At 46.0% G+C, this 13,080-nt stretch overlaps 1 protein-coding gene across 3 annotated transcripts in view; it reads right to left on the reverse strand.

Moving 5' to 3' along the window:
- Positions 1 to 13,080, reverse strand: part of sash1a (SAM and SH3 domain containing 1a) — a 134,211-nt gene that overhangs the window by 18,990 nt on the left and 102,141 nt on the right. For all 3 annotated transcript variants that reach the window (XM_073051456.1, XM_073051457.1, XM_073051458.1), the window contains exons 12-13: positions 11,869 to 11,995; positions 9,304 to 9,473 (exon numbers count right to left, since the gene is read on the reverse strand). In XM_073051456.1, the coding sequence (XP_072907557.1) occupies positions 9,304 to 9,473; positions 11,869 to 11,995 (297 nt within the window). The remainder of the gene's footprint in view (positions 1 to 9,303; positions 9,474 to 11,868; positions 11,996 to 13,080) is intronic.

The following is a 13,080-nucleotide window of genomic DNA, read 5'->3' on the forward strand; positions in this document are numbered from 1 at the left end:
CCAAATCATATCATTTCCTCGCACATGCTTTGTGGCCCGGTGGTTGGGGACCATTGTCCTAAGTGATGGGGTTCCTTAATTATGGATGCAGCCTTTTGTGGATCGGTAACCAGGGGAACATGGATAAAAAGTGTTTGGCAAAGTATCTAGCGAGAAGGAGTTTATTACCTGGAAGTGCTGTGGAGTTAGATTCCACAGGAAAGGGAATTGGACATACAGATGAGGAGGCCTGATCTGTGGGGTTATGGGCAAAGATGAAGTGTGGGATAAAGAACGGGCAGAAGCTTATCAGGTTGAGTGGGTCCCTTCACCTGTAAGGTTCTTCAGTGATCTTCAGCAAAGTCACTTCAGCAGAGCCTCACATTTTTGTGATCCCTGCCACTGTGCTCAACAGCAGCAGCCACAGGGAACACCTCCAAAGTTACGCACTACCTTGCACCGTTGCTGGGTTATAACGGAGGGATCACCTAATGGAGGAACAACTTGTCAAACAGATCTACAAAACAAAATGAAGAGATGTGACATGAGCCTCTGACTTGAAAGGCAAGTGTGGTACTGGTGGGTAGTGCCTGCCATCTGTAAGACCAGTGGGTAGTGGGTAGTGGGTAGTGCCTACCATCTGTAAGACCAGTGGGTAGTAGGTAGTGGGTAGTGCCTGCCATCTGTAAGACCAGTGGGTAGTGCTTGCCATCTGTAAGACCAGTGGGTAGTGGGTAGTGCCTGCCATCTGTAAGACCAGTGGGTAGTGGGTAGTGCTTGCCATCTGTAAGACCAGTGGGTAGTGGGTAGTGCCTGCCATCTGTAAGACCAGTGGGTAGTGGGTAGTGCCTGCCATCTGTAAGACCAGTGGGTAGTGCTTGCCATCTGTAAGACCAGTGGGTAGTGGGTAGTGCCTGCCATCTGTAAGACCAGTGGGTAGTGGGTAGTGCTTGCCATCTGTAAGACCAGTGGGTAGTGGGTAGTGCCTGCCATCTGTAAGACCAGTGGGTAGTGGGTAGTGCCTGCCATCTGTAAGACCAGTGGGTAGTGGGTAGTGGGTAGTGCCTGCCATCTGTAAGACCAGTGGGTAGTGGGTAGTGCTTGCCATCTGTAAGACCAGTGGGTAGTGGGTAGTGGGTAGTGCCTGCCATCTGTAAGACCAGTGGGTAGTGGGTAGTGCCTGCCATCTGTAAGACCAGTGGGTAGTGGGTAGTGCTTGCCATCTGTAAGACCAGTGGGTAGTGGGTAGTGGGTAGTGCCTGCCATCTGTAAGACCAGTGGGTAGTGGGTAGTGCCTGCCATCTGTAAGACCAGTGGGTAGTGGGTAGTGGGTAGTGCCTGCCATCTGTAAGACCAGTGGGTAGTGGGTAGTGGGTAGTGCCTGCCATCTGTAAGACCAGTGGGTAGTGCTTGCCATCTGTAAGACCAGTGGGTAGTGGGTAGTGCCTGCCATCTGTAAGACCAGTGGGTAGTGGGTAGTGCTTGCCATCTGTAAGACCAGTGGGTAGTGGGTAGTGCCTGCCATCTGTAAGACCAGTGGGTAGTGGGTAGTGCCTGCCATCTGTAAGACCAGTGGGTAGTGCTTGCCATCTGTAAGACCAGTGGGTAATGGGTAGTGCCTGCCATCTGTAAGACCAGTGGGTAGTGGGTAGTGCCTGCCATCTGTAAGACCAGTGGGTAGTGGGTAGTGGGTAGTGCCTGCCATCTGTAAGACCAGTGGGTAGTGGGTAGTGCTTGCCATCTGTAAGACCAGTGGGTAGTGGGTAGTGCCTGCCATCTGTAAGACCAGTGGGTAGTGGGTAGTGCTTGCCATCTGTAAGACCAGTGGGTAGTGGGTAGTGCCTGCCATCTGTAAGACCAGTAGGTAGTGGGTAGTGCTTGCCATCTGTAAGACCAGTGGGTAGTGGGTAGTGCTTGCCATCTGTAAGACCAGTGGGTAGTGGGTAGTGCTTGCCATCTGTAAGACCAGTGGGTAGTGGGTAGTGCCTGCCATCTGTAAGACCAGTGGGTAGTGGGTAGTGCCTGCCATCTGTAAGACCAGTGGGTAGTGGGTAGTGCTTGCCATCTGTAAGACCAGTGGGTAGTGGGTAGTGCCTGCCATCTGTAAGACCAGTGGGTAGTGGGTAGTGCCTGCCATCTGTAAGACCAGTGGGTAGTGGGTAGTGCCTGCCATCTGTAAGACCAGTGGGTAGTGGGTAGTGCCTGCCATCTGTAAGACCAGTGGGTAGTGGGTAGTGCCTGCCATCTGTAAGACCAGTGGGTAGTGGGTAGTGGGTAGTGCCTGCCATCTGTAAGACCATCACCATTTCCTTGGAACAAGCAGAACCAATCCAAAAATATGGTATTATTTCAACTTCAAACAAATGACAGCTCATCATTCAGTGTTACAGATAATTTACCTCAAATAAAAGTGTTAAAATTGACTTTTTAATGGCCTAGAGGCAACAAGTCAATCCAGGCAAAATTAAATGACTCTGTACTAACAATTAGTGGCCTTTTTGGACTTTTGAATCTCAGTAACAGAACTGGTGCTTTAGTAAAGGAATCTCCCTCTTCCTTCTCAGTCCTGCAAAAGGGTCTTGGCCTGAAATGTTGACTGTTTATTCATTTCCATAGCTGCTGCCTGACCCGCTGAGTTTCTTCAGCATTTTGTGTGTTGCTTTATTGAAATAAGTACGTCTCACAATCTTGTCCTAATTGAGCTAAAAGAAAATCTAATAGATTTGAGCTTTCTACTGTCGGAACCAAGAGAATGCCTCAGAATGTAATCTCTCCCTTTCTCAATCCGGATGAATGCTGCTCGACCTGAAATGTTAACTTCGTTCCTCTTCCCACAGATGCTGCCTGACTTGCTAAGAATTTCCACCATTTTCTATTTTTATTTCAGATTTGCAGCATCTGGAGTTGTTTTTGGATTTTCATACAGCATTGGGTCTCTGCTCTATGCCTCCTAGATTACTGGACCTAGTCAGCACTGTGCAAAATTTAGTTTGGAAAGGTATGAAATTTCTTTCCCTTGTGAAGGAGTTAAAAAAAAACTAACACATTAATTTGGAATGGTTTTAATTGCATACATTAATGTGTGATAATTAACGGTCCTAATTAAAATGGAAAGTGGATTAGCTAAGAGAAATAAAAGAGCGGGAATAAAGCGTAAAACAAAGAGTTTGACAGGCTGTTGCTAGTGAGGTGCCAAAGGGATTAGGACAAGGGGATCAGCTACTTTCATTCTATACTGAGGTCCGAGAGGAAAAGACAGCAAAATCTATTCAAGTTTGCTTACAAAGCAAAGTTGATGGGAAACTGAACTGGGCAGCGGCTGCTCAATCGTTCAGCACTGGAAATGATGTTGCATTCACGATTCACGCTGAACCCATGACCACGTGACACGGTCGGGATGCGAGCACCAGCTTCAGTGATGCCGACTCCAACAGGGGCAACGTACTGCCTAACTACAGGACCAGGTTTTCAAGAGGGACAAGGTCATCTGTGATGGTGAGATATCGGAAGGTTTAACATGGTGCGAGCCATCCCACAGCACATGAAATCTGTTGACACTGTCACCCTTGTGAAAGAGGAGAACCTTCACCCACTGAATGATGTCAGGATCTGCCACTCGAGTTACCCACCTTACACATGCACTGCAGGGCGTGGCCGAATCTGTTCGGGAAAACAGGAATGATCTAACTAAAAGATTCTGAACTAGATTGTTTGGGTAGTTGTTAGGAACCTGCTTCTTCTGGTTGGAGAGTCTATAATTATGGGACGCTACCTTGAGGAAAGTCCTCAAGGACTTGAAGGAAGATGAGAAATTTATTTCCAAGTGAGTTATGAACATTTGGGGCTCTCTATCTGGAACATCGTGCATAACCTATCACTTAGCACACTCCAGATGAGATTTTCAAACACAAATAGAATCAAAGGATTTGGAACTAGAATGTGCACATAAGAGGAGTGATGAAAAATTTCAAGGGTCAACACCCTCTCTTCCTCGGTATTCGATCCAGAGCTGTTCATTGCTGAACAGAAGCTTTTACTCTGCTCCACCTACAGGGGGTAGTGCTGGATCACTTCTCCTTGACATAAAACAAGTGAAAACGTGGATACAGGAGGGAATATTGTTAATGATAACGATAACCTTACCTCCACAGAGGAAACCATTTCAGCCCCCAGAGCCTGTATCAGCTTTCAGAACAATATAATTCCTCTACCATTTGAAGCTTTAACGTGCTCTCCCCAGATTCTAAAACCCACTGGTACACCGGGGGGCAATTTACAGCAGTCAAGCAAACTACCAGCCTCCACGTAACTGGGATAGTGGAGGAAACCTGAGCAGCGGGGGAAGCCCATGTGGTCACAAGGAGAAAGTGAACAGTCCATAGCAACGACACCAGAGGTCAGGACAGATTGATGGGCCTGAGGGGAAATGGCTCCACCATGTCACCTACCTCAGAACACAGATCAGTCAGCAGAACATAATCACACAAGATGAAACTTAGTGCAGGGAAATGTGCGTGAATAGCTTTCAGATATATAATGAGGAGGCCATCAAATGACGAAGGGCCTGCTTTTGTGCTGTCGTTTTCTATAAAGGTACTAGTTTATGTGCAAGGCCACAGATTATCTAAAAGTGCAGCACAAGAAATACGTGGCATTCTAATCGAGAGTGAAATAATGCAAATCGTACACAGATCATTAATTAGGCTGCAGTTGGATCACTGTGTAGAGTTTTGGATTCTTTACCTCGTCAGCAACATAAAGGGGAATGAGAAGTTAAAGGGAAGATTTCATGTGTCGGCATTGGAGATGGAGAAATCCAAGCACCTGTTGTTGCTTTGTTACGGCATCGGAGATGTGACAAATGTGCTCCAAATTACAAGGACTTTCTGAACACACTGGGAGGGAAAGTCTATTTCCCTAATAAGTGCTACAAGAATCCGCAGCACTGAAACAGAAACCATCCTAGCTCTTACAAGCAAGTCTTTGGGGGGAAACAATGGACAAGGTTGGAGAAGCAGCTGTGGAAGGAGAACACAGTTAACGTTACAAGTCATAGATCTGTCGTTGGGAGTGGGAAGGAGGGAAAGCAAGATACAGGTGGCCCCCGCTTTTCGAACGTTCGCTTTACGACAACTCGCTGTTATGAAAGACTTACATTAGTAGCTGTTTTCGCTAACCAAACAGGATTTTCACTTTTATGAAAAAAAGACACCCTTTATATGTGTTTACCCCGAGAAAGACTATAATGACTGTGAAGCCTTGTTTGCGCATGCGTGTACGTGCCGATTTTTTTTGCAAATTGATTTTGGCTCGCTGATTTCCCAAGTTTGATAAGTGAAACTACACCGTACCTACAATATTTCTACTTTATATAGTTTTATATACTATATAAAACTTTATATACTTTTACTATAAGTATATACTTCTATATACTTTATATATTTTACTTTATATACTTTATATATTTCTACTCAAAACTTTTTCCCATATAAATTAATGGTGATTGCTTTTTCAATTTACGACATTTTGGATTACAAACCGTTTCATAGGAACGCTCTACCTTCGGATTGCGGGGGAAACCCGTAGTTTTAAGCCGCAGAGTTGAAATTGTGTCAGATTCTGTGATTGGTCCCCCTTCCTCATGAGACAAGATTATCACTAGTTTGTGGTAAAAGTTTAGGTATTTGGAGTTACAGTAATTCTTCACTGACTGACATTGAGATGTTTTATTTTAAGCATCCTGTAGCCACACGACATGGAAACAGTTCCTCTGGCCCACCACGTCTGCCATGACCATCAAGTACCCATTTATACTTTGTTCTCCCCACACACTTCCCCAAGAGTCTATCACTCAGATATATACGGGGGGGGGGGGGGGGAAACGATTTACAGCGGCTAATTAAGCAACCAATCCGCATTCTTTGGGATGTGGGAGGAAACCAGATCAGCCAAAGGAAATCCACTCGGTCACAGGAAGAACGTACAAACACCAGACGGACAGCCCTGGAAGCAAGGAGTGGACTAGGATCACCAAGTCAGTAGCAGAGTCTCTACCAGCTGCATCACTAATTTTACTACACCAGGGCAACATGTTAACAGAAATGCTGAATACGCTACTTACACATTAACAAATTATTGAAGAATCAGTTATTCAATTCAACTTGTCCATGCTAGTATTCATATTCCCTACCAGCTTCCTCCCGTCCCAAAAGACATCGGAGCAGAATTAGACCATTTGGTACAACAAGTTTGCTTCACCATTTCATCATGGCTGATCCATTTTCCTGCTCAACCCCATTCTAATGCCTTCACCCAGTAACCTTTCACACCCTGACTAATCAAGAACTGATCAACCTCTGCCTTAAATACACCTAGTGATCTCACCTCCACAGCCACCTGTGGTCCACAGATTCACCACCCTCTGGCTAAAGAAATTCCTCCTCATCTCCATTCTAAATTGTCGTCCCTCTGTTCTGAGGCTGTGCCCTCGGGTCCTTGATTTCCCCACCAAAGGAAAGATCCTCTCCACGTCTACACTATCTAGGCCTTTCAAGATTCGATGGGTTTCACTGAGAGCCTGGCCCCTCCCCATTCTTCTGAATCCCAGTAAGTACAGGCCCAGAGCCATCAAACACTCCTAATACATTAACCCTTTCATTTGCAGAATAATTCCTGTGAATCTTCTTCTAAACCCTTCCAATGTCAGTACATCCTTTCTTAGATAAGAGACACAAAATTGCTCAGAATACTCCAAGTGAGGCCTCACCAGTGCCTTATAAAGCTTCAGCATAACATCCTTGCTTATATATTCAAGTCCTCTAGAAATAAATGCTAACATTGCATTTGGCTTCCTCACCACGGACTCAACCTGCAAGTTAACCTTCAGGGAATCCTGCACAAGGACTATCAAGTCCCTTTGCACCAGATTTTTGAATTTTCTCTCCACTTAGAAGATAATCTGTGCTTTTATTCCTTCTACCAACATTCATGACCATACACTGCACCAGACTGTATTCCATCAGCCACTTGGTTTCCCGTTCTCTTCATCTGTCCACATCCTTCTGCAGACTCCCTGCTTCCTCAACACTGCTCGTCTCTCCACCCATCTTTGTAACATCTGCAAATTGGCCACAAAGCATCAATTCCATCATCTAAATCATATAACATAAAAAAGTGGTCCCAAAACCAGCCTCTGCAGAATACCACTAGTCACTGGGAGCTAAGCAGAAAAGGCTCCCTTTATTCCCACTCGTAGCCTCCTGCCAATCAGCCAATCCACTATCCATGCTAATATCTTTCCTGAAATATCACGGACTCTTAGCTTGTTGAGCAGTCTCATATGTGGTGTTGTCTTCTCAAAGGCCTTCTGAAAATCCAAGCACACAACATCCACTGCTTCTCCTTCATCTATCCTGTTTATTATTTCCTCAAAGAATTCCAACAGATTTGTCAGGCAAGATTTTCCCTTGAGGAAACCATGCTGACTTCGGCCGATTTTACCATGCGCCTCCAAGTAACCTAAGACCTCATCCTTAACAATCAACTCCAACATTTCCCCAACCAGTGAGGTCAGGCTACCTGGTCTACAATTTCCTCTCTTCTACCTCCTTCCCTTCTTGAAGAGTGGAGTGACATTTGCAATTTTCTAGCCCTACAGAACCATTCTAAAATCCAATGATTGTTGAAAGATCACCACTAATGCCTCAACAATCTTTTCAGCCACCTCTTTCAGAACACTGGAATATAGTCCATCCGATCCAGGTGACTTATCTACCTTCAGATCTTTCAGCCTCCCAAGCATCTTTTTCCTAGTAATGGCAACTGCACTCAGTTCTGGCTGACATTCTCAAACTTCAGCATACTGCAAGTGTTTTCCACAGTGAAGACTAATACAAAATACTTAGTCAGTTCTTCCTTGCTCCCCCACCAGCGTCATCTTCTAGTGATCCAATATCTAATCTCTTTTACTCTTTATGTATCTGACAAAACTTCAGTTATCCTTGTTGATAATACTGGCTAGCTTATGTTCATATTTCATCTTTTCCCTCCTTTTGGCTTTTTTTTAAATGGTTTTTAAAAGCTTCTCAATTTGGTTTCCATTGAAAAGTTCTCACTTTCCATTCATTTTTGCTATATTATATGCCCACCCCTTTGCTTTTATGTTATCGCTGCCTTCCCTCGTCAGCCACAGTTGTGTTATCCTGCTTTAGAACGCTGCTTCTTCTTTGGGATGCATCAATCCTGCACCTTCCAAATTGCTTCCAGAAACTCCAGCTATTGCTCTTCTGCCGTCATCCCTGTTAGTGTCCCTTTCCAATCAACTTTGGCCAGCTCCTCTCTCCTGCCTCTGTAATTCCCTTTAGTCCTCTGTGTTATGAATGTACCACAGCTCTGAGGGGCCGAAGGGTGCGGGACCAGCCCCCTCCTTCCGGAGAATCGCAAGATCGCTATTAATTCGGGTCTTGGACCCAGGAAATGAGAGACAATGCAACGGATTTGACCATTGTTCTTAGAGGCACCTGTGTGAATTGCAACTCTATAGTACGTGCCAGCTATCAGGGACATGGACACCCTCGGGCAATGTGGGGTGGAGATTGTATCACCCTACCTTGATTGACATTTACAAATCTGCCAGCCATGATAAAACGGAGACTGCGGGAGGCGGTACTCCAGCGACGCACCAGACGGAGACACCATCGCTCATCGCTCCCGTAAGGACGGGAAGCTGTTCGGGAGCCAAGTGTGATTTGGTTCCCCTAGCTAGGGAATCGAGTGGCTGATAACCCCGAAAAGGATTCCGAACTGACAACGGGGAACTCACGTTCCCGATTCCACGATTTGAGTCCAACAGGCTGGCAAGTTTATTTTCTCTCTCCAACCCGTGAACACCCAGCGGTCCCTCAAACGGCTAAAAGCCTTCATGAACTGGCGAGACTTTTTATATTTCCATCGGACAATAGTTTTACCCCTAGACAAACGATAGAGCTACTTCGAATTGTTGATTATTACTATACCCGTGCTTTAGATTGAGTATTGAGTATATTATCTGAATGTTTGTATTAACCTTACTTTTGTGCCCCTTTATAAATAAAAACGTTTAAAAATGGTACCATCAGACTTCAGCGGACCTCTCTATCTTTGCTGGTAAGTGACCCAGTTATGGGGTTCATAACAACTGTAATACTGAAACATCTGACTTCAGCTCTTCCTCTCAAACTGTAGGGTAAATTCTATCATATTATAATCACTGCCTCCCAAAGGGCCCTTTACCTTAAGCTCCCTAATCAAAATACACAGACGATGTGAAGATAGACTTAGTGGTACCTTGAGTTTCAGTGAATCAGTGTCATACGGGCTTGGGATAAAATCAGTGTGGACTCTGGCACGGCCACAGAAAGGGCCCTGGTAGGCAGATTCTTCCTCCTCCCCATCTTCTGATTTCACACTCTCCCTGTTGCTGGCTGACGAGTCTGTGGTGCTCACTGTTTGACCACCTGAAAAAGAGGACAATAAGAGGTGACGAAGTGCACTTGTCACAGCAGCTCAGCTTCCCTTCCCAGAACACTTGTACTTGCCTGGAACCCTGAAAAGTGTGGCTGTACTTGGTCTAAATTCTACCCCTGGATCCTGGGGGTAGCTCTTCCCCTCTGTCATCTGCATATCATCTGGATACTCCCCTATCCACACCCACCCTATTGTGGTCAGATTCTCCCCCCACCCCCCCCCCCAACACTCCTCTTCAAACCCCACTAGCTAGACTTTGACCACTAATCCCCCGTTTGATTCTCTTCTCCTTGATCACTCCCTTTTCGTTAGCTCTCGTAGCCCCTCTTACCCACCCCCATGCCTTTTTGCTCCTCTAAAGTAATTCCCACCCTTGGCCCAGATCTCCACCTGTCCTCATATTGATCACCTCTACCCTCCACTGTCCACTTGTGGTCCAAATGGTCCACCTTCCCATTGTGGCCCATCTTCCACCTTCCCCTACCTCCCCGTTGCAATCCAATTCTTCCCCTCCCCTCACCTATGCATTCCCATTGTGGATCAATTCTCCCCCCCCCATCTGTACATCCCCACTGTGAACCAATTCTTCCCCCCCTACCACTACAGTGTGACCTCATTCCCACTCCTCAACTCTCCGTTGCAGTCCAATTCTTCACCTCCCCTCACCTGTACATCCCCATTGTGGACTAATTCTACACTCCCCCCCCACCACAGTATGACCTGATTCTCACTCACCTCCCCGTTGTAGTAGTCCAATTCCTTACTTTGTATGTTTTCTAACCCCCCCCCTCCCCCCAATAACCTGAACTTTTCTCCCACCCCAGCGATCTGATATTCCTCCTGGTCCAATTTCATGAAAGAATTAAAACTGAGAAGATAGTGCATGAAAAAAAAAAGCAAAAGAAATAGGAAACTTTCTGCAGGTGTATCGAAAGGAAATAGTAAACCCTGGTCCCTTAATGGATAATACCTGGGGAATTAACAATGGGAAAGAGGAAAAGGACACAATTCTAAGTAATTTTGTTAGATTGGGCTTCATGGAGAGATGACACTGAAGACGATCTCTATCACTACAAAAAAATTAGGGCTAATGGACAACAATTCTCCTGGATTCGATAGCCCATAATTAAAACTGGCTACAGAGACAGTAGATGTGTAGGATAATGACACAAAGCGTACAAGTATGGGCCAGTTTGCCGAATATCTGTCACCGTGACAACGCTGGAATTTCAGAGTTAATACTGCCATATTTGGAACATCATATGTCAATCAGAGTCCACACGACTTTATGAAAGGGGCATTGTATCTGACAAATTTTCTAGAGTTTTTTCAGGATGTGACATACTGGATAAACAAAGAGGTGCCAGTAGAGCTGGTTTAAGAGGCACTAGAGAAGATGCTACATAGAAGGTTGCTGCCTAGGACAAAAATGGGGCTGGAGATAATATTACTGGCAAGGAGAGGGGATTGGTAACCGACAGGTAATAGAAGGTTGGGGTGAATGGGCTGGTTTCATACTTGTAACCTTCAGTACTGGAGATTCAACTATTTCTAATCACCAAGTGTCTTGCAGCAAGATTTACTGATGATGCAAAGTAAGGAAGCAAGTAGTGAGGAAAGGAGTAGAATTTTGAAAGGGACCTGGATTAATTAAGGTGCTGAACAAAATTACAGGAAAAGCCACGTGGGGTTGGGAATGCGCATTGAGAATGGGGTGGGAGTAGTGTTAGAAGGGGAAGTGGGATGGCTGAGGAATGGGGAGTACAGGGAGAGGAAGCAGGCTGTGTAAATGTTCAGAGATGAATGCTCTAAGTATTTTATTTATTTTTTGTTTAGAGATACAGCACGGAACAGGCCTTTCCGGCTCGTCAGGCTGTACCGCCCAGCAACCCACCAATTTAACCCTCGCCCAGTCACGGGACAATTTGCAATGACCAATTAACCTACCAGCCGGTCGGTCTTTGGACTGTGGGAGGAAACCGAGCGCACTTGGGAAGGAACGTACGAACTGGAACTGAACTCCAAACTCCAACGCCACCAAGCCGTAATAGTGTCGCAATAACTTCTACACCTCGGTGGCACTCTTTGTCTGACAGAGTTTAGACATGAAACACCCAATTCCATTGCTCTTAAATCAACCACACTGAACAATGTACTCCTCCCATTTATGAATGGGAGGCTCTGAAAGTATTGTCAAATCTGGATGGCTATACATTCTCCACCAACCCCACTTCCCACTCTAACCATTTGCAGATCATTCATTCAAGGGGTATTTAATGAATCAGAGCAGCCCACTCCCATAATTTAACCCTCCAGAAAATATTTTTGTTTAGAAAGTAACTCAAGGGCAATCCTGCAGCTTTGGAAAGATGGAAATCTTCGTACTCATCGAGCTCTGGCCACTCAAGGAGCTGCGCAGACTCTCCACCGAACCACCTCCTGGCAGTTTGAGCCTCGATCTGTCGGCTGTCTCAGTAAGCTGGGCAGGAGGTGACACTGCATCACTGGTCAGCTGTGGACAGAAACAGAGGGAATAAACAGACTTCGTCTCCTTCACTTCTTGTTTCTTCTGCCTCTCCAGGATAACCGGTAACTAGTTGATTACTATCACACAGTGAAAAGCTTTTGTCCACAGGCTATCTGGACAGATCATTCCGCACAGAAACAATAGCAGAATATAGTGACACACTATATTCTAAGGCAGAAGTTTAGAATTCATCAAGAGGTCCATTGCAGAGTTATAACGGTGGTATAAAAGCTGTTTTTGACCTAGTGGGACGGGTTCAAGCTTTTCTGTCTTCTGCTTTGCGGCAGTGGGAGGGGGAAGAGAGAAAGACCAGGGTGGGAGGGATCCTTGACTGTGTTCACTACTTTCTGAGGGTAGAATCCAAGGAAGGGGGGGAGGGGGGTGAGGAGGCTGGTTTTCATGATGGGTTGGATCGTCTGCAGGTAACTCTTTCTGCTGATCTTACAGAGCTTGTTGACATACAAGATAGGGTAGAGAGAATCACTGCAGCAAACCGCTGACACCCACCTTTCTCACGCAGCTGGCAACAGCATGGATAATATCCACACTCACTACCACCCAGCAGAGGAGCTCGAAATCACTGCCTCTGCTGCGGGTCACACACCAACTCTCAGCTTCATGCCTTATTTTAGATTTATTCTGAGATACATCACAGTAACAGGCCCTTCCGACCCACAAGCCCGCGCGGTCCAATTGCACCCATATGATCAACTACGAGAGGAGACCAGGGCACCCGGAGGAAACCCACGCAGCCACGGAGAGAACGTGCAAACTCCTCACGGACAGCATTGGGAACTGAACCCAGGTCGCTGGCACTGAAACAGCGTTACACTACCTTGCCAACAAGTACAATGCAGGCAGTGCCTCAAAAGGCCACAATCATGAAAGGCTGACCCACCCAAAGATAGTCTGGATGATTTAAGAGTAACCCACGTTACTTAATGTATTCCTGCCCTTCGCAGAGTGGCTGGAATGGGTGGTGGAGGCTGGGATAAAACAAGTTGCGACAGTGGGCCCCAAGGATTCTGTGACAGTGCTCGAGAGGCCTCGGTGGAGTAGGTGCCAAGATG

Source organism: Hemitrygon akajei, chromosome 7, assembly GCF_048418815.1.
Source record: "Hemitrygon akajei chromosome 7, sHemAka1.3, whole genome shotgun sequence".
NCBI lineage: Eukaryota > Metazoa > Chordata > Chondrichthyes > Myliobatiformes > Dasyatidae > Hemitrygon > Hemitrygon akajei.